Source organism: Beta vulgaris, chromosome 4 (genome assembly GCF_026745355.1).
Source record: "Beta vulgaris subsp. vulgaris cultivar EL10 chromosome 4, EL10.2, whole genome shotgun sequence".
Classification (NCBI taxonomy): Eukaryota; Viridiplantae; Streptophyta; class Magnoliopsida; order Caryophyllales; family Amaranthaceae; genus Beta; species Beta vulgaris.
The window spans coordinates 65,976,141-65,994,264 of record NC_079205.1 but is presented as its reverse complement, the minus strand read 5'-3'; the positions used below and the strand labels follow the sequence as shown (position 1 = coordinate 65,994,264).

The 18,124-nt window shown below is 35.5% G+C and overlaps 2 protein-coding genes across 4 annotated transcripts; both read left to right on the top strand.

Annotated features, from left to right (window-relative positions):
• The first annotated feature begins 3,396 nt into the window (after positions 1 to 3,396).
• LOC104889858 (serine/arginine-rich SC35-like splicing factor SCL33) lies at positions 3,397 to 9,406 on the top strand. 2 transcript variants are annotated; one of them, XM_010675187.3, is made up of 6 exons: positions 3,397 to 3,523; positions 4,016 to 4,195; positions 4,898 to 4,975; positions 5,830 to 5,994; positions 7,569 to 7,712; positions 8,857 to 9,406. In XM_010675187.3, exons 2-6 carry the CDS (start codon positions 4,050 to 4,052, stop codon positions 9,074 to 9,076), a joined length of 753 nt encoding a protein of 250 aa, XP_010673489.1. In that variant the 5' UTR covers positions 3,397 to 3,523; positions 4,016 to 4,049; the 3' UTR covers positions 9,077 to 9,406. The 2 variants fall into 2 exon arrangements, with proteins under 2 accessions (XP_010673489.1, XP_010673490.1); XM_010675188.4 differs by having other exon boundaries at positions 3,404 to 3,523; positions 4,042 to 4,195.
• Positions 9,407 to 11,596: 2,190 nt separating this feature from the next.
• On the top strand, positions 11,597 to 15,178 carry LOC104889860 (glucan endo-1,3-beta-glucosidase 4). 2 transcript variants are annotated; one of them, XM_057394585.1, is made up of 6 exons: positions 11,597 to 11,800; positions 12,194 to 12,253; positions 12,847 to 13,011; positions 13,108 to 14,355; positions 14,704 to 14,731; positions 14,848 to 15,178. In XM_057394585.1, exons 3-6 carry the CDS (start codon positions 12,945 to 12,947, stop codon positions 14,984 to 14,986), a joined length of 1,482 nt encoding a protein of 493 aa, XP_057250568.1. In that variant the 5' UTR covers positions 11,597 to 11,800; positions 12,194 to 12,253; positions 12,847 to 12,944; the 3' UTR covers positions 14,987 to 15,178. The 2 variants fall into 2 exon arrangements, with proteins under 2 accessions (XP_057250568.1, XP_010673492.1); XM_010675190.4 differs by having other exon boundaries at positions 11,599 to 11,800; positions 12,847 to 12,997.
• The last annotated feature ends 2,946 nt before the right edge of the window (positions 15,179 to 18,124 follow it).

Here is an 18,124-nt window from a genome sequence, read left to right as displayed (position 1 = left end):
CATGTAAATACATTTTAGTTCAATGCATTTAAGTACAGTTCAGTTCAAACTTCAATGCATTGAAGGTATGCACCTCAAAGAAACAGGGCTTAAATTACATGCAAACAATGTTGAACTTGACACGTTCGGATCATTCAGTCACACACACGTTACACCACCGCTAGTTTGTAGTTGAAATTACTAATCAGTTCACTAATCATTTTCAAGCAAAAACATGATGTCCATTATTATTAGTAGTGACTAGCTACACAAACAAACAAAATAATATTAAAAGGTCGGTACAACAGTAAGATCCGACAAGTGTAAAACAAATAAAATGAGTGAAGCATTAAGGTTGAAATTTGTAGAATTAGGCGTCGGTTTTTTTGCCTTTTTAGTGGTTGTTTAAGGCACTAACTCAAGAAGTAGTAGAAGACTCATTATGTTCGGCCATTTGTTTTGGTTGGAGATGGTAGACAGCACACAGCACACAGCACGCAGGAAGAAGGCACCAACCTAATGCTGTAATGCAAGCCATATTAACGTCCCCACCTTCTGACAGAATCTCCTCATTGCATCATCGTCACTCATCAGTGAATGCTCTAAGTCTTAATATCTTTGTTTGTCTACAAAGTCCACACTGTTTGCAACTACTATAACATCTATCATTATCTCCGACTTATAAACCTAATGAGTAATCACCAAGTAAAAGATTGACTCACTTGACAAGCTTCTTATCTTAAATTTTATATGTCGAGTTTGGATTTTATTGACTTTTTTTTGGCGATACTAGCTAGTTGATAATAAACTGAAATTGATAAGATAAAGTTGAAACCGATAAAGTGTTGGAACTGCTAAGATACTTGATGAGCTTGATTGTGCAAAATTAGTTGTTTAAATCGATAAATTATTTTGGCAGAATTAGTTATTTTCTAAAATTTTAGTCATATGATTTTAAAGAGGTAAAAATTTAACTTATCATTTAAGTAATTATTTTAGATACTCCCCAAATACTACTAATTATTTTAGTACTTAAAATATGTTAGCACTTTATCATTTAAGGTAACTAAAATGTTTCCCCAAACAGAGCCATTAAGTGAAAGGATTCTCGTTACCCCTTACTCCCAAGCATATCTCGATGGAAAGATCTTCCGTTGGGCCCGACCCCAAATACTCTTTTCGAATAATTACTATCCCGCTTTCTTATTTTATTTGCTATATAACATTTTTTATCATTAGTTTTATTGGTTATATATTAATTATTTCGGTACAATATTTTATAGGTTGTTGGTGACCAAAACTTTATGAATAAATGAATAAAAAGGGGAGAAGAAAGACATATATATGAATAAATGATAAGAGATAGACGATATAGGCTGAAATTATATAGCAGGGACCACATGTCAAAATAAAAAGGAAATGCAACAAGTAATTTGAAACACACTTACACAAATCTATGTGAAAAATAACAAGTAAAAAAGATACGGAAGGATCAATTATACAATCTAAAATATACTTATAAAAATGTTATGACATAGATTGAATTTTGTTGAAGAAGAGATATAAGCAATAACGTTGTCCCTCATATAATTTTTTTACCAAGATCCAATATTGTCCGTTGATCAAATTTACGCATATATCCTCATTAGTGGGTCTACTAATATGGAGTATTCTGTATAAGTATCAAGCGAGGATTACGGTTGGTCTTGTGATAATTAGGCTCTATTCTTTCAATTTCATAGATTTCATTTTTACTCTTTGTAAGAAAGATTCCAAAATAAGACGGTCAAAGTGTCAACCAATAATATCTACTACCTTTATTTAAATTCAGCCAAAATTATCCACTTAAAAACATAACAGTTTAAGCAATAGATTTATTTATGATTCCATGCTTTGGAGTCCTGATTAGTGTGTTTCTTTTTCCTTGTGTTAACGTAAAGAACACTAATATCCAGCTAGGTGGTCAAAAATCCATCTCTCCATAATGGTTTTGTTTAATTTGAATAGTTCGTACATATAGGAACTGGAAAGTTATACATTCAAACTTCAACGTTCAACTTAACCCACTTCCCAAGGGTTAACTCTTTACTTCCAACTCCTGTCTCCAAAAGTTGTGACCGCTTCAGCAATACAATTTGACCTAATATTTAAAGCGAAATTCTTGTAAAGCATGTGGATTGTGGTCTTTGTGGATATGGGGTTACAGTTTTCATGCAAATGTTTTTCAAATATAAGTGAGTAAAGTAAATTTTTACTAACCACTAACATTAATTTACAAGATAAGTAACGACTTACATAATTTAATACCATACCCCTGTAGTCAAAGTGAAAGGTGGTCGAACTCTTAGACTATCCAGCATATCATAAAAAAAATATGTGAGAACCCTTATGTAAAAATATCTGCAATCTGATATAACATCACGAAACATAAACGACATTGTTGCATATACAAAGTGAATGTTCATTTCCTTCCAAAAAAAAAAAAAGTGTGTTCATTTTAGTGACTTTAGTGCATTGAAATGAAAAAATGTAATTCATGTAAAAATTTACTTTGTAAGTGAAATGAAAAAAAAAATGAAACTGCTTTCTCTTCCTTAGTGGAGTAAAAAAACTCATAACTTTTTGCCTTGTAGGGCTAAGACCCCGTTATTTTGTATTGAGAGAAACTGAATTAAACTAAACAGAAAGAAACTGACACGCAGATAATAATTGAACTGAACTGAAAATAAGTCTAAAAAACAGAACCTAATACCTAGGACATAAAAAATCATGGAAAGAGAGTAAGTAAGACCAACGACGGCGATGGTAGGGAGGTGGCGGTCCGGCGGAGCAGAAGTTTTCGATGTGGAACGACCCCGCCATCTCCATTGGACTAAGGGGGTGTTTGGTATCGTGTTTTTTCACAAAAGAAACGGAATCAAATAACAAAATCCGTTTCTACTTGTTTGGTTAGTGTGTAAAGTAACAATTATCGTTACTTGAGGGAAACACATCCCCCCAAGTTGTTTCCACTCAAAAACCTAAGGAAACATATAACGTTTCACTCCTCAAACAAGAGGAAAGGGAGTGGGTTATATTTGTTTCTATTCCATTAGGATACCAAACAACTAATAAGGGTAACACTTATTATTACCCTTTCCCCTCCTTATCAAAATCCTTTCCATTCCATTTACGATATTCATACCAAACACCCCCTAAGTATCTTTATTGGGCATATATTGGATGTGTGTGTTTTTCCAAAGTGAACTAAAACAAGGCCATTTAGACAAAAAATAGTGAATGTACCGGACCTAAAATAACCAAACTACTCTGGCAAAAAGAAAAGAAACACACAACCACCAAATTGCACCAATACACAAATCAAACAAGATGCATTTGGGCTAAGGCCCAACAAGAATTTTGGGTTAAATACTGTCCAGTACTAATAACACGATACGCGCCCTTGTATTAATTTGCAGAAGGTCCACCTTCAGTCTTCGGCAGAGCTCACTCTCTTTTTCTCTCTCTTCTTCTTCTTCTCTCAATCCAAATTTTTGTTCCACAGGTATTTCCATTTTCTTTTCTCACTATTGATCTGTTATTTCGATTTTGCTTCAATTTTTTCATTCATTTTTTTTTTTGAGTATTTTTGTTTAATTTCTCCGATATCAATTCAATTACAGAAAAAAGTATCGACACAAAAAAATTAATGGAAGTGATAAACAAAAATATACGTGGTAGAATCTATAAGTTTTTCTTCTGCTCTTAATTTATCGACGAAAATTACAGGAACTGAACCATTATATTTTTGCCTAATTTCTTGTCGAATTTACTGTATTGTGTTTTTTTTGACGCAAATTAGGGTTTCTGTTAGGGTTTATCTTACATTTACACTAGTTGAGAATTTCTTCTATTGTTTTATCTTTGTTTCGAGAATATACATTCTTAATTTTGGCTTGTTATGAATATTGGATTGATTTTGGCTTCTGAATTCTGTTGTTTCTGCAAAAATGGTGCTTTGTGGTGAAATAAGACGTTTTGACTGTTTTTTTACCAGAATATTGATTGGACTCGAATTAACAGTATATAGAATGAGGGGAAGAAGTTACAGTCCATCACCACCTAGAGGTGGCTACAGCAGAAAAGGACGCAGCCGGAGCCCAAGGGGACGCTATTCTGGTCGCGGAAGAGATCCTTCTACTAGTTTACTAGTTCGAAATCTCCGCCATGATTGCAGGTTTTTTTTTTTTGATAACCAAATATGTCATTTGTTGTTATGTTTGTTCTATTTTGGTTGTATGGATTAGATTTTGTTTCAAAGGATTTACCATATGTTTGTGTTCTTATAATGTTTTTGCTGGATTATTTGCTTTCTTAGCCTCGTAGTTTTATGGAATTGGTCTATTTTGTTTGTCTTTTCCTTTTATGTAATTTTTTTGTTTCCATCAACCTTTGGTGTGACTGAAATAGCTACTATTGTGTGTTGAACTGGCCTAAGGTAGAGGGGGAATATGGGTAGTGCACTACAATTCAGTTAGAAGTTAGCTTGTTAAATAAGTCAGAGTGTTAGGAGGAAAGAAATTCTATAAATACAGCAGATTAGGCACAAACAAATGATGAAAAAAAATATATTTGAGAGTTTAGTGGTTTAGTTTTGGAAGAGAAACAAGCCTCTCGAGAGCTTGTTACTATCTTTATTTTGCTGTAAATTTTCAGATTATCAATCAAAGATTAGTTTAGTTTTCTTAATCTTCTTCTTTAATCTGGTTTAGAGATGTCATTTCATTCCATATTGATACAATACCTTCTGTATGGTTCCACTTTTTATTTTATTATTTTCTTTATGAGATAGTTAGGGATATGTTTGTTATTGAACGATGTTTGGATGTCTTCACTCTTGAGGTTATTCATTACAATGTGATTTCTTTGTGTTCTGCAGACCAGAAGATCTCCGCAGGCCATTTGGTCAGTTTGGTCCTCTCAAGGACATTTACTTGCCTAGGGACTATTACACCGGGTAAGTACATGGCTACTCTCTTGATTATAAGGAGAATATGAAGCTCTCCTCGTCACTCAATGAATGTCTGTGTAGTTGATCCATTTGTGGAGTATAATTATTTGATCCACAATTGGAATCATTGTTCTTGGTTGGTTATTGGTATTATACAGAGCGGTTCCACTGGTGGATAAATTCGCTAATCCAACAGTGGAAGCTTAACTAAGCAATATATTGTAATTAGTGCTTATCTACAAAGCAGCATAACTGAATTTCCCTGTTGTGCGATAAAAGTTTAACAGCCAAGTGAGCTTTTGTACACAGCCAGGCAAATAATCATGAATAACGTGGTTCTGACTATAGGGATAATAATTTTTTTCTTTTTATGATTTCGAAACATATTGGCTGTTGGATAGTGTGATTTTTGAAAGATTATTAACCAAAACTCAAGTACAGTGATTATTTTTTTCCCTGAGCATCGGTCCATCTCCATGATGTCTTTAATGTCCCTATTAAAGTTTTAATTTTTGTTAATTATAGTGTTGAGATTGAACAGTGAAATTAATGTTTTGAAGAGATCAATCAAGTAATAAGAGTTCTGTGGAAGATGTTGTTAATGATATTGAAGATTGGAAGGAACTTGGATTTGAATACATTGTGAAGAGTTCAAGTCTTGAAGAATTTCAAGTCACTCTTAAAACTGATGTTTGCAAGGTCAGCAGCCATGTGCTTGCTTCTTAAGTCCTTACCACGCAGATCCATATTGGTGAAACCTATTCCAGATTGCAATATATTTATGACTATAATATTCACTCTCTGTCTTCAGAAGTGTTTTTACAAGTTTATATTTTGAGCATCTGCTTAGCCCTTTGCAGAGCGCCTCGTGGATTTGGCTTCGTGCAATATGTGGACCCAGCTGATGCTGCTGATGCTAAATATCGTATGGATGGCCAGATATTTCAAGGACGTGAATTGACAGTTGTGTTTGCGGAAGAGAACAGGAAGAAGCCAACTGAGATGAGGACAAGGGAACGGTCAGGGTAAGACACTATCTTTTTTTATCATTACTGCATCATAGGGATCAATGGATCATAATATCTCCTGAAGCCTTTTTTTATCTTTAATTTATCAGTTGAGCAATGTGACATGAATCACAATCACGATAGGCTTTTCTCAAATTGCAAGTAATATAAAATATAGGAAGTATATAATTTCAAGAAATCCATTTTCTTTGGAGTGGATACTGGGTTCGATTGGTGACTTGGGTCATGCTCATTGAAAGCACTAACAGAAAGGTGGCAGTAAAACTAGATGGTCATGGAGTTAATGTGATAGTGCAGAACAACTTTCTATGTCTTATGTGTCCCTAGAGCAGTTGTCACTAATCAAAGCTTGATCTTCTGGGAGAGAAGAGAGGATAAGGGAAATGGTGCAGAGGGACTTTGGGAGCTGCTTCCGCTCTCTGTTGGAGCTTATATTTCTGCCGCTGTCCCTTTCCTCCATAGCCTATTTGTCAACATTTTGTTTTTTTTATATGGTTGACCACCTTGATGCTGTACAAGCTGTTGCCTTTTAGCTCCAATTTTGTTGTTTTCTGTTGCCTATGGCTTTGGCCATTGAAGATTTTACCCTTTGGTTGTCACTGTTTTGTATGCTGTTGGGTTAGCCGGTCAGTTTGGTTCTGATTCTGAGGCTGCTGCATTTGGCTTTTATTTCAATGTATTTTGTGACTGGGTTGTCTGCCTTCTTAGGCAGTGGAAGTTTTCTGCTCCTCCAAGATTTTTATTTTAGTTTGTGTTATTTCTATTTTTAGTTTTGTATAGTGGTCTTATTTTGGTGGCTTTCCCTCTTGGAGGTCTAGTTTTTCTTGTCGGATGTGGGAGATGTTTCTCTTGTGGATGGGAAGGTCGTCTCAGCTAAGTTGGTTTAGAAATTTTGTGTAGCAGTTGGACTAGGGCAAGGATTTTCATGGCACTCTTTTTTCTTATGTTCTTGTCTTCCAAAGTTATGTCCATCCAAAAGAATTTCTAGGTGGCTGTGTTTTTTTTTGTGATTTTGTCATGGTTTGCATACCTTTCCTATAAAACATGAAGAAATAGGGAAAAAGAAATATGAATGCTCAAATCTAGCTACAGTTCCAAATATACACGGATGAAATTTTATCATTATCCATGCCAAGGTTTATTATTTTTTTAATGCAAAATGTGTATACCTTAATTACTCTCCGTGTCTTGTGTCATATCTTCCTTTTTGCTTCCCTAGCCCCCTTTCCTTGTATATGGTTGTTGTTTTGATCTTTTCACTTCATCCTTTAATTTTCTTTCCCCTTTTCTCTTCACACTATTGACAACAATTTAAATAATGCTTTTTCACACAATCTCATCACATGAACGTTTGTTCTGTCTCCATCTCAACACGCTTTACTTTTTTTCCATCTTCAGTGCTTCTGATTCTTTTATCCAACTTCAATAGTTACTCTTAATCTTCATGCCAATGGGTGTAGGAAGAGAACTATTATTCAAGTGAAGGAGTGTTATTGTCAATGTTTGTATATGATCTTATTATCGTGCTTGTTATTTGGGAGGTCTAACAATTTCACTCCACATCCTTCTAGGGGTCGTAATGACAGAAGACGTTCACCTGCACGTTATTCCCGTTCTCCACGAATTTCACGCTCTCCGCCTCCACGTCATGCAAGGTCTAGGTCCCGCAGCCGTGATGACTACTCACCTTCTCCCAAACGAAGACAACACTCCAGGTATGTGTTATGTGGTGTAATTTGTGAATTTTATTTTCTGTTATCTGGGCTTTATATGGACCTTGAACTTCTGCAGTTCTTCATGCTTCTTTCTGTTTCGTTTTATTTTCCAGTATTAGATTATCCTCTTGGGCTGGGGTCGTGTATAGCCTAGTTTAGAGGCTAGTTGTGAAGTGCCACCAGTCAATGTGTATGCTGGGTCATGATAGCATCTGCCTTGTTGGTAAATTGGTTTTATCATGCATGGTGAAGCCATACAGGAGTGCAGGTTATGTTTCAATTTTGTCCACACTTGAAGAAAGGGGGGGTTGGGGTAGGTTATTGAATGGGTAATGAGGTCTTGTATGCGAATTAGACATGTGGAGGTGGTGATGCTTGAAGGAAGAGGTAGAATTGGGGGAAAATCCCCCTTATTTGGCTGTAATCTATTACTCTAGTGAAGGGGTGAGTTTTTATTACTTCCATTTGGGTAATGTTAGAGCATGCACAATGGGGTGGTCTTGGTTGGGGCAAGGGGAGAAAAAATCATGAGCAAGCTAATCATAACTCTTACCATTGAGGGAAGATAAGGTGGGTGATAGCTGTTTTCCCAACCCCATCCTTGGACCATGTGAAGCAAGCAGTAGAAGAAAGTGAAGAGGGTTGTGGCGAGGAAAAGAGAGTGAAAATTTTGGGCCTGAGGCTGGTTCACCATTGTACTATACATGCTCTTATATTTATGACAAAGAATGGAGTGCAATCTGATTAGAATGCTATGCAATTATGACTCTATGAGCAAGTCGCAGCAAAGGGCTTATATATAATGACATTAGTGCAGCAGAAGTTTCCAGAACTGAGCAAGTTAATATTTAGGATGAAGTACAACTTATGTTTTACGGTAGTTGCAGCAACTCCTTGTGCGCAGCAGTGACTGGATGATGGCTGTTTTCAATTTGTGGAACAGAAGCTCCAAACCAGAGTGAATTTGACCTTTTGCCTTTTTCTCGAGATAATTGCTTCCCATTAAATTTATAGCTTGCAGAGTGGATTATCCTTCTACTGACCTCCCTTTGTAATTGAGAATATTGAAACCTTTATGTATTCATTATCTTTTTTGATATGTTTGTCTGGTAAGTTATTGAAATGTGCAATATCTGTGTGACAGGTCAGTTTCACCCAGAGACAAAAAGGTGAGTCGGGAAAGATCTTATTCTCGAGAAAGTCGAGGAAGGTCATATTCACGATCGCCACAATTACCCAACAACTCTAGAAGTCGCAGCAGGAGCCAGAGTCCTGGGAAAAGTCCAAGCCGAAACAAAAGCAAGAGTCCATATCCTGAAGATCAGCCAAAGGAGCAGAACAGAGACCGATCTCCTAGTCAATAGGGTTTATTGAATGGTACTTTTCCGTGTTGCCAGTTCTATATAAACTTCTGTTTCCGAGAAACAATCTGAACTTAGAAATGATGCTGTAGCTCAGTAGTAGTAAACAAATCCTGAATTTAAATTTTATTACGTTCGTCCCTTAGATTACGAATTGCAGGTTGCTTATGCTCTATTTATGGGGCTAAACATATATGATGCTATCTGGCCTGCCTTTGCTAAATTTGCTTTTATGGTGCTGTAATGTAATGTATGAGGTTTGAAACCTGAGATTTGAATTTTGAAGTTGGATTCAGGAAATCTAAGAAGTTTTCCAATGTGGTTCAAAATGAATGGTGTGCCCATAACTTTTTGACTGCTTTAGAGATGCTGTAATGCAATGCCCCGCAGCTAATAGAGGCAAGGATGGTGGGTCCACTCTCACTCCTCTGTTTACTTGGTTGACTATTGGTACTAAAAACACTCTTGAAGTTGAAGGTAGTATTACAGTAAAATTGTGATGATGTTAAATACTAGATCTTCTGTTGCAATTTAATTTTGGCACTTTCTATTTTTGGAAGTTTCAATTTAGTTGTGACACTTTCATATTGGGTAATAACTTATCTCTATCTCGCTCCTATTATAGAATCTATTTTTTTTCTTTCTCTATCTCTCTTCTCTCCAAAAATTGTTTAGGAATTCGTGATTTTAAAACTGTCACAACTAAAATTGAAACGGAGGAAATACGTATATGTATTTTACTATGTTTTAAATTACTATTGTCGATATAATTAAGGTATAAAGAGTATATATCATGGTAAAAAAGAGAAGCTTTTTGACGTTTTGGGTCATTGTATGAAGTATGAACACCGAACAGGCTTCACTTTCGTTCTCTCTGCTCCCCCATGTGTTGATATTTCTTTTGTGCTGGAATTTTTGTCGGGTGTAGGTTTGCCTTTAGTTATGGTCCCCTTTTTCATTCACCTGAAGTCTTAGCTTTTTACTAATACTTCTAAATGACAATTTCCACCTTATAGTCTTAACATCACATGAATCATAAAGTATTCATACTTCTTAATAATAAGAGAGTAAAAGGATCTAGATTCTTCCCTTTTTATAGCAAAAGTGACTTGAGGAGTCTCTTTATTTTTGGTTTTTTTTTTTTTTTTTTTTTTGTGTCATTTTGTAAGAGAGGTTTTAATTGGAACAATGTCCATTGTAATATATTTTAATTTTATAAGTGTGCTCTAATATAAACAAACTTTTATCATAAATTCCCACTTCTTTTAAGGTGATAGTGGCATACAACTTTTATATGTTTTATAGCTTTTTTTTTTACCATTTTGTTACCTGTTTTTGTTACCTTTTTATTACCTTTTTTTTCCTTAAACATTGATCATTTTATTACTTTTCTTTAATAAGAAAAATAAAGATGGAGTTTGGGTCACACATATTAATTCAACATTTGATTATTTCAATTTTCATATTGGTTCAAAATGATCGATTATTGTTTATAAGTTTAATTTCTCTAAAAAAAAAGTTAAAAATTTGCTCTTCTTGTTTTCTTTTTGCAATTTGTCATCTTCTCTCCAATTTCTTTCTCTTTTACACCCACCTATTCTTCATGTAAAAATGAAATTTTACCAAAATGTTCCATAATTTTGTAGTTTTTCCGTTCTTCTAAGTTTTACTAACTTTATATTTTATACTTCCTCCGTTTCTAAGTGCAACATTTCTTATTTGCACGTTTGCCAATGCATTATTTTAACCATTAATATCTTCAATTATCAATAAGTAAAAATTATAAAAAGTTGATATTAAAAAAATTCACATTCAGACGAATCTAACAAGATCCCACATGACAATGTTTTTTCTAAAATGTAAATCACCAAAGCTAATTAAAGTTTAAACTGTGAATAATAAACACTATGCAAATGTTGCACTTATTTAGAAACGGAGGAAGTATTTGTTTTATTAGTGATTCATTTATATTTTTCCTTATTTGCCAAACAATCTCCAAAACCTTGCAACACACGATCCAATCTACTCTATCGAGGTCAAAGGTAACTAAAAGAGAAACCAAATGGTCTATTTTTCATATTCTCCTTAGTCATTGGAGATAATATTGAGCGAAATATAGAAAAACTATAAACTAAGAAACAAAGATAGCAAACAATTTACTAAAAAGGTAAAATACTTCATTTTGTCGATTATTTTATGAGTAATAAACAGTTAATCATCTGTCTAGATAGTAATGTATTTAAATACTTCCTTTTTCTGATTTCTAATAAGTTTCTGATTCTAGAAGAGAAGCAGCCTTAGATCTACTACTATTAGATTTAGACTGTATAGCAATAAGATATCCAAAAATGAAAAAAAAAACTAATTAAGCAGTTAAACTATGTTTTGTTTCTTAGTTAAGCTGAATTAAGCTCCTCAATAAGATATCAGTTTTGTTTTGTTTTGTTTTGTTTATATGCTCACAAATCCACCTTAATGGCTTAAAGTAAAGTAAACAATTAATGTTAATGAAAAAAGATGCTAATTAAATAAAAGAAGGAGAAGAAAAAGGAAAAGACAGGAGCTTAGGATTATTAGCAGAAAAAAGGGGACACAAATGTACACGTTGGAGATGACTTTCTAGTTTCTACTACCACAGTCCACACTCCCACAGTATCTGCATAGCTGTTCCTCAGTTCTCACTACCACCGTTTCCTCGAGCACTGTGCTTTCTCATCACTTCTACAGGTTTCTCCCATCTCTCTCTCTCTCTTAATCTTGCTTAAGATTTCACTTTTTTTTAAAAAAAAAAACTTTTTTTTATAAAAAAAAGAACTTTTTTTAATCATTCTTCACTAGTTTAAGAATATGGATTTATAGGTAGGAATTCTAGGAAAGGGGAAATTTTACAATTTTTGTAGTGGTAAATAGAAAGCTATAAAAAAAGTGGCAATCTTTGTATTATACTCCCTAGGAATACTATGTAGATTAGCTGAGAAAACTAGTTGTATTTCTGGGTTCACATTGTCCCATTTAGTGGGGCCTTTTTTTAAGATTTCTTCTTAGATTCTATGTCTCAAGAAATCACTCATTGTTGAATTTTGTTGTTGGGTTTTTCTTTTTTCAATTTTTCTCCTTTAGGGTTTATGCTATTGATTTCTGGGTCTCCTTCAACTTACATTATCAGCATTTTCACCTCAGGTATTCTTATTCATATCTCTTGTCAATTTCAGCTTTTGGGTTCTCAATTACTTTCTCATATCTCTCATTTTTTTGTTTAATATAACTGTGAGAATACCCTTTTTTTCATGGATTACAATAATTAATGATTACCCAATTGATGGCATCATGATGGAGTACATACATACTGAATGTTGTACCAAATTGTAGTGTGTTGTTCATGCCAAAAATTATATTTCTTGTATTAGCTGACATTTTAATATGGTGGTTTAGTTTGAAATTAATCTTTCATAGTATCTTGTGACTGTTCTTAGCTTGCTAATTGTATGTTAATGTTTCTGCTTTATTGCTTCTGAGATTTTATGATGTACATTGTGGTTATGAAATTGAACTGATTTTGCTATACTGATCAAGTTGGGTGCTGTCTTTTCTATGCTTGTGTTCTTTTCCTCCTAGTTTTCTCCATCAAATATGTACATTTGTTTTGTATTTTGCAGTATGACTCCTTTGATTTGTTAGTAGGCATGCATTTATGTACTATTGTTGCTTGAGCTGCTTACATTCTATTGATATGATTACTTATACTACATGCTTCATGTTTTCTGTTTTTACAGTTCTGTACGAGTATCTTCAGCTCTCGATCTGTTTCGTTCTTCGAACAAGTTTCACATTGCGAATTCTGAGTTTATATAGGCTGAATAATGCCTGATATATGGCTGCAAAGAGTCCTGGTGCTGTTAACATGCATCGTTCCCTGTGTCTTAGGTACTTCTCGTTCAGTGAGTCATTTTGCAACTTTGTGCTGTATGTTGTTTTTTTTTCACTACGCTTGTTTCTGCATTTACTCCTCAACAAACTTGATCGGTACTTTGTAGGTGCATTCATTGGGATTGATATAGGGACGCATTTGTCTAAATTGCCACCAGCTTCAGACGTGGTTGCTATTCTTACAGACAACAAGATAACTCATGTTCGGCTTTTTGATGCTGATGCTCACATGCTCCGTGCCCTTGCCAATACAAGCATAGAAGTAATGGTTGGTGTTACAAATGAGGAAGTTCTTGGGATTGGGCAATCACCATCAGTTGCAGCAGCATGGGTAAACAAAAATGTAGCAGCTTATGTTCCCGGCACTAATATCACTGCCATTGCTGTTGGTAGTGAGGTATTGACTGCAATACCACACGCTGCTCCTATTCTTGTTCCTGCCATGAATAACCTTCATAAAGCTCTTGTTGCTTCCAACTTAAATTTCAAGGTCAAAGTCTCCACCCCACACTCCATGGACATAATTTCAAGACCTTTTCCTCCTTCAACTGCCATCTTTAATTCATCGTGGAACTCAACTATGTACCAAGTCCTTCAATTCTTAAAGAACACTAACTCCTATTTCATGCTAAATGCATATCCTTATCATGGGTATACCACAGGAGATGGCATTTTTCCACTTGAATATACTCTATTTCAACCTCTATCCTCTGTCAAGCAGATTGTTGATCCAAACACTCTGTTTCATTATAATAGCATGTTTGATGCTTTTGTAGATGCTGCTTATTACTCGATTGAAGCTTTCAATATTTCGGGGATCTCAGTAGTCGTGACAGAAACTGGCTGGCCATGGAATGGGGGGGCTAATGAGCGTGATGCCTCAGTGAAAAATGCTCAGGCTTACACTAATAATTTGATCCGAAGGGTTTTGAATAACTCGGGTCCGCCAAGTCAGCCAACGATGCCAATAAACACATACATTTATGAGTTGTTTAATGAGGATGAGCGCCGTGGTCCTGTCTCAGAGAAGAATTGGGGGTTGTTCTTTACCAATGGCTCCACTGTTTATCCTCTGAGTCTTGGTGGTTCTGGTCCAATGTCAGGCAATTCCACAGATCTTTTTTGTATTGCAAAGTCAGGTGCCAATGAAGACAAGCTGCGGAACGGTTTGAACTGGGCTTGTGGTGATGGTCATGCTAATTGTACTGCCATTCAAGAAGGCGGGCCGTGTTATTACCCTGATACTACTGAAAATCATGCCTCTTATGCATATAATGATTATTATCAAAGGATGAGCAGCGTTGGTGGCACTTGTGACTTTGATGGTACAGCAACTACAACTGCTGCTGATCCGAGTAAGTTACTGTGCCTTTCTTCACAGATCACAATGCTCAAACGGGACTGACAGATTACTTTTTCATAATTTTCTCTTTTTCATCTAAATGATAAGCATAGTTCAGCGTCTAGATGATCATACGACAATGTAGTTACTTCTTGATTAGTTAATGTTAAAACTAATAATGCATACCATGAGGATCTGGATCACAGTACATATAGATATATTGCTATATCTAAGGTGATAGAAATTCTCCCTTGGAAACTAGCATAGGTTAAAGGTCACACCTTTCTTTTGTCTGTGTAGAACAGTAGATCCTAATATGTACTTCTGTCTGATGGTTCTCTTTGCATGTTTAATCTCACAGGTTATGGTTCATGTGGTTTCACTGGAAGGTAAAGCTCTACACCGTATTTTTGCATTTGGTTGTGATATAGAAGTAGGTTTCAATGTTGAAATCTCCCTATTATTATTGGGGTTCCTGATTAAGTGCTCTCCTTGCATGAAACAGTGCTAATTCGACTGCTGGAAGAGGATTCAGTCCCACGGCATATGGTCCGGTTAGTCCGTTCACAGGGAGTAAAAGCAGCATGTTATATCCTGAAATCGGAGTAATAGTTGGAATCTTTTTGCATTGGTTTTGGCTTTGATGTGCAGATTGTTGATTGAATTTTTGTACCCAATACAATACTAATGAGATAGATTGCTTTGTTAGTGACATCATAGGTATTGATCATCAATTGTTAGTATTTTGTCCAGGTATCTTCAACATTCTGTAATCAAATGCAATTCCTTTTTGCCTATTTTTCTTGATGATTTTCAAGAAAAATCTTGAATTTTTACATGTTGCCTGTTGTTGTGAGAAATAGAGAGAGAAGTTATGCAAATATATCAGAGAGTATTGTATATTGCATTGATGTGTAAAACTGATTTCTTACACTGGTATATATAGGCAAAGTTTCTACTGTGCACAATTGCAAAATTTTCAACACGGAGAAATTACCTGACATGCATTAAATGCACGCAGGAAAAATAGACTTCGACAATATGTGAACAGTGGACTTCACACATGTAACAGTGGAATTGCTCATTCCACTGTTTCTCAACACTCCCCCTTGAATGTCCACTTATAAGTCATAATAGACGTTGTCTCATTAAGAATCTTTGTTAGGAAAAATCCCGTGGGAAAAATCCATAACTAGGGAAAGAGTACAACTATTATGTATCCTTATATGCTTAAAATCAACTGCCTCATTAAAAACCTTGTCAGGAAAAACCCAGTGGGATAAAAACCTGATCGAAGGGAAAAAGAGTGCAGCGCATATAATACTCCCCCTGAATCTAGCATATATCATGAAGATGACGCATTCCAATTTTTCGGACTAATTCTTCAAATTTCTTCGCCGGAAGGGATTTGGTGAATAAATCTGCAAGATTCTCACATGATTGGATTTGTCGAATGTTGATCGTCCCTTCCTTTTGGAGGTCATGAGTGAAGAAGAGCTTTGGTGATAAATGTTTAGTTCTGTCTCCTTTGATGTACCCTTCGCTTACTTGGGTGATGCATGCAGTATTGTCTTCGTAGATGATAGTTGGATTTGTTGTTATTGTTTCCATCCCGCATTCTTCTTGGATATTCTTGATCATTGACCTTAGCCATACACATTCCCTTCCAGCTTCATAAAGAGCAATTAATTCCGCATGATTTGATGATGTGGCCGTCAAAGTCTGCTTGTGATTTCCAAGATATTGCAGTACCTCCATAAGTGAATACATATCCGGATTGAGACTTAGCCTTTTGTGGGTCTGAGAGGTAGCCAGCATCTGCATATCCAATGAGTGACGCATTGGGTCTTGACTGATAGAATAATCCGAGATCTTGTGTTCCTCGAAGATAACGTAATAAGTGTCTGACTCCATTCCAATGTCTCTTGGTTGGTGCATTGCTGTATCTAGCTAACAAGTTTACTGAAAAAGCTATGTCAGGTCGAGTATTGTTAGCCAAGTACATTAAAGCCCAATTGCACTTAGATATGGTACTTCAGGACCAAGAATCTCCTCGTTCTCTTCTCGTGGTCTGAATGGATCATCTTTCTCATTCAGGGAACGCACTACCATTGGAGAACTTATTGGGTGGGCTTTGTCCATGAAAAAACGTTTCAGGATTTTTTCTGTATAGTTTGATTGATGGACAAAAATCCCATTTCTTAGATGTTCCATTTGCAGGCCAAGGCAAAATTTTGTCTTCCCGAGATCTTTCATCTCAAATTCTTTCATCAAGTATTTTGCAGTCGCTTCAAGTTCTCTAGGAGTTCCGATAATGTTCAAATCATCGACATATACAGCAATGATCGCGAATCCTGATTTAGATCGCTTAATGAAAACACAGGGACTGATTTGATTATTTTTGAATCCTTCTTTCAATAGGTATTCACTAAGACGATTATACCACATTCTTCCAGATTGTTTTAACCCATAGAGTGATTTTCTCAATTTTATTGAGAACATCTCTTTGGGCATGCAATTTTCTGGTAGTTTTAGTCCTTCAGGAACTTTCATATAAATATCTGTGTCAAGTGAGCCATACAAATATGCGGTCACTACATCCATCAATCTCATTTGCAATCCTTTCGAAACTGATAAACTTACCAGAAATCTTAGTGTAGTTGCATCGACTACTGGAGAATATGTCTCATCATAATCAATCCCTGGCATTTGCGAGAAGCCTTGGGCTACTAATCTTGCCTTATATCTAGTAACCTCATTTTTCTCATTTCGTTTTCTCACGAATACCCATTTGTACCCAACTGGTTTTACACCTTTTGGTATTTGGGTTATTTGACCGAATACTTCACGTTTTTCAAGTGATCTCAATTCTGCTTGAATTGCCTCTTTCCATTTTGGCCAATCTTTTCTACGGCGACATTCATCAACTGTATTTGGCTCTACATCATTTTCATCGTATGTCATTTCAACCGCTATCGAGTAAGCAAAAATTTCATTCAAGACAACATCTTTTCGATTCCATTGTCTCTTTGTAGAAACATAATTAATTGAAGTTTCATTGTTGTCTAGCTTTCATGTTCCTTTTCTTCTGGAACACGTTTCTCTTCATTTTTGTTTTCATCATGCTCTGTTGGGAGATTTATATTAATTTCGTTCGTTGTCTCCCCTTGCCTTTTCATTTTTCTCGGTTTTAAATCTTTAGAACCGGGTGGTCTGCCACGTTTTCGACGTGCTATTGACTCATTTTCAATTGCCTTATTGTCATTAGGAATTTCAATCCGTTCCGGAGCATTCGCAGCAGGTACATGTGACTTTGTCACTTTCTTAGAATCTGTGAATGCATCTGGCAATTGGTTTGCAATACTTTGCAGATGAACAATTTTCTTGACTTCTTGTTCACATGAATTTGTTCTCGGGTCCAGAAACGACATTTGCGATGCGTTCCATGTAATTTCCGATTTTATATTTTGTGGGTCCACTTTCTCTCCCCTAAGGATGGGAATACCGACTCATTAAAATGACAGTCGGCAAATCGAGCCGTAAATAGATCACCAGTTGTTGGCTCTAAATATTTGATAATTGATGGAGATTCAAATCCAACATATATTCCCATCCTTCTTTGTGGACCCATTTTAGTACGTTGGGGGCAGAGCAATAGGTACATGTACAACGCACCCAAAAATTCTCAAATGTGAGATATTCAGTTCTCGACCTATACTAATTGTAATGGTGAGAATTTGTGATAGGCTGTCGGCCTTAATCTTATCAATGTTGCCGCATGT

Coding starts and splice junctions, on each gene's coding strand:
- LOC104889858 (XM_010675187.3), top strand. CDS start 4,050: ATGAGGGGAAGAAGTTACAGTCCATCACCACCTAGAGGTGGCTACAGC. Junction 4,976..5,829: donor CCTAGGGACTATTACACCGG/GTAAGTACATGG, acceptor AGCCCTTTGCAG/AGCGCCTCGTGGATTTGGCT. Junction 5,995..7,568: donor AGGACAAGGGAACGGTCAGG/GTAAGACACTAT, acceptor ACATCCTTCTAG/GGGTCGTAATGACAGAAGAC.
- LOC104889860 (XM_057394585.1), top strand. CDS start 12,945: ATGGCTGCAAAGAGTCCTGGTGCTGTTAACATGCATCGTTCCCTGTGT. Junction 14,356..14,703: donor TACAACTGCTGCTGATCCGA/GTAAGTTACTGT, acceptor TTAATCTCACAG/GTTATGGTTCATGTGGTTTC. Junction 14,732..14,847: donor TCATGTGGTTTCACTGGAAG/GTAAAGCTCTAC, acceptor TGCATGAAACAG/TGCTAATTCGACTGCTGGAA.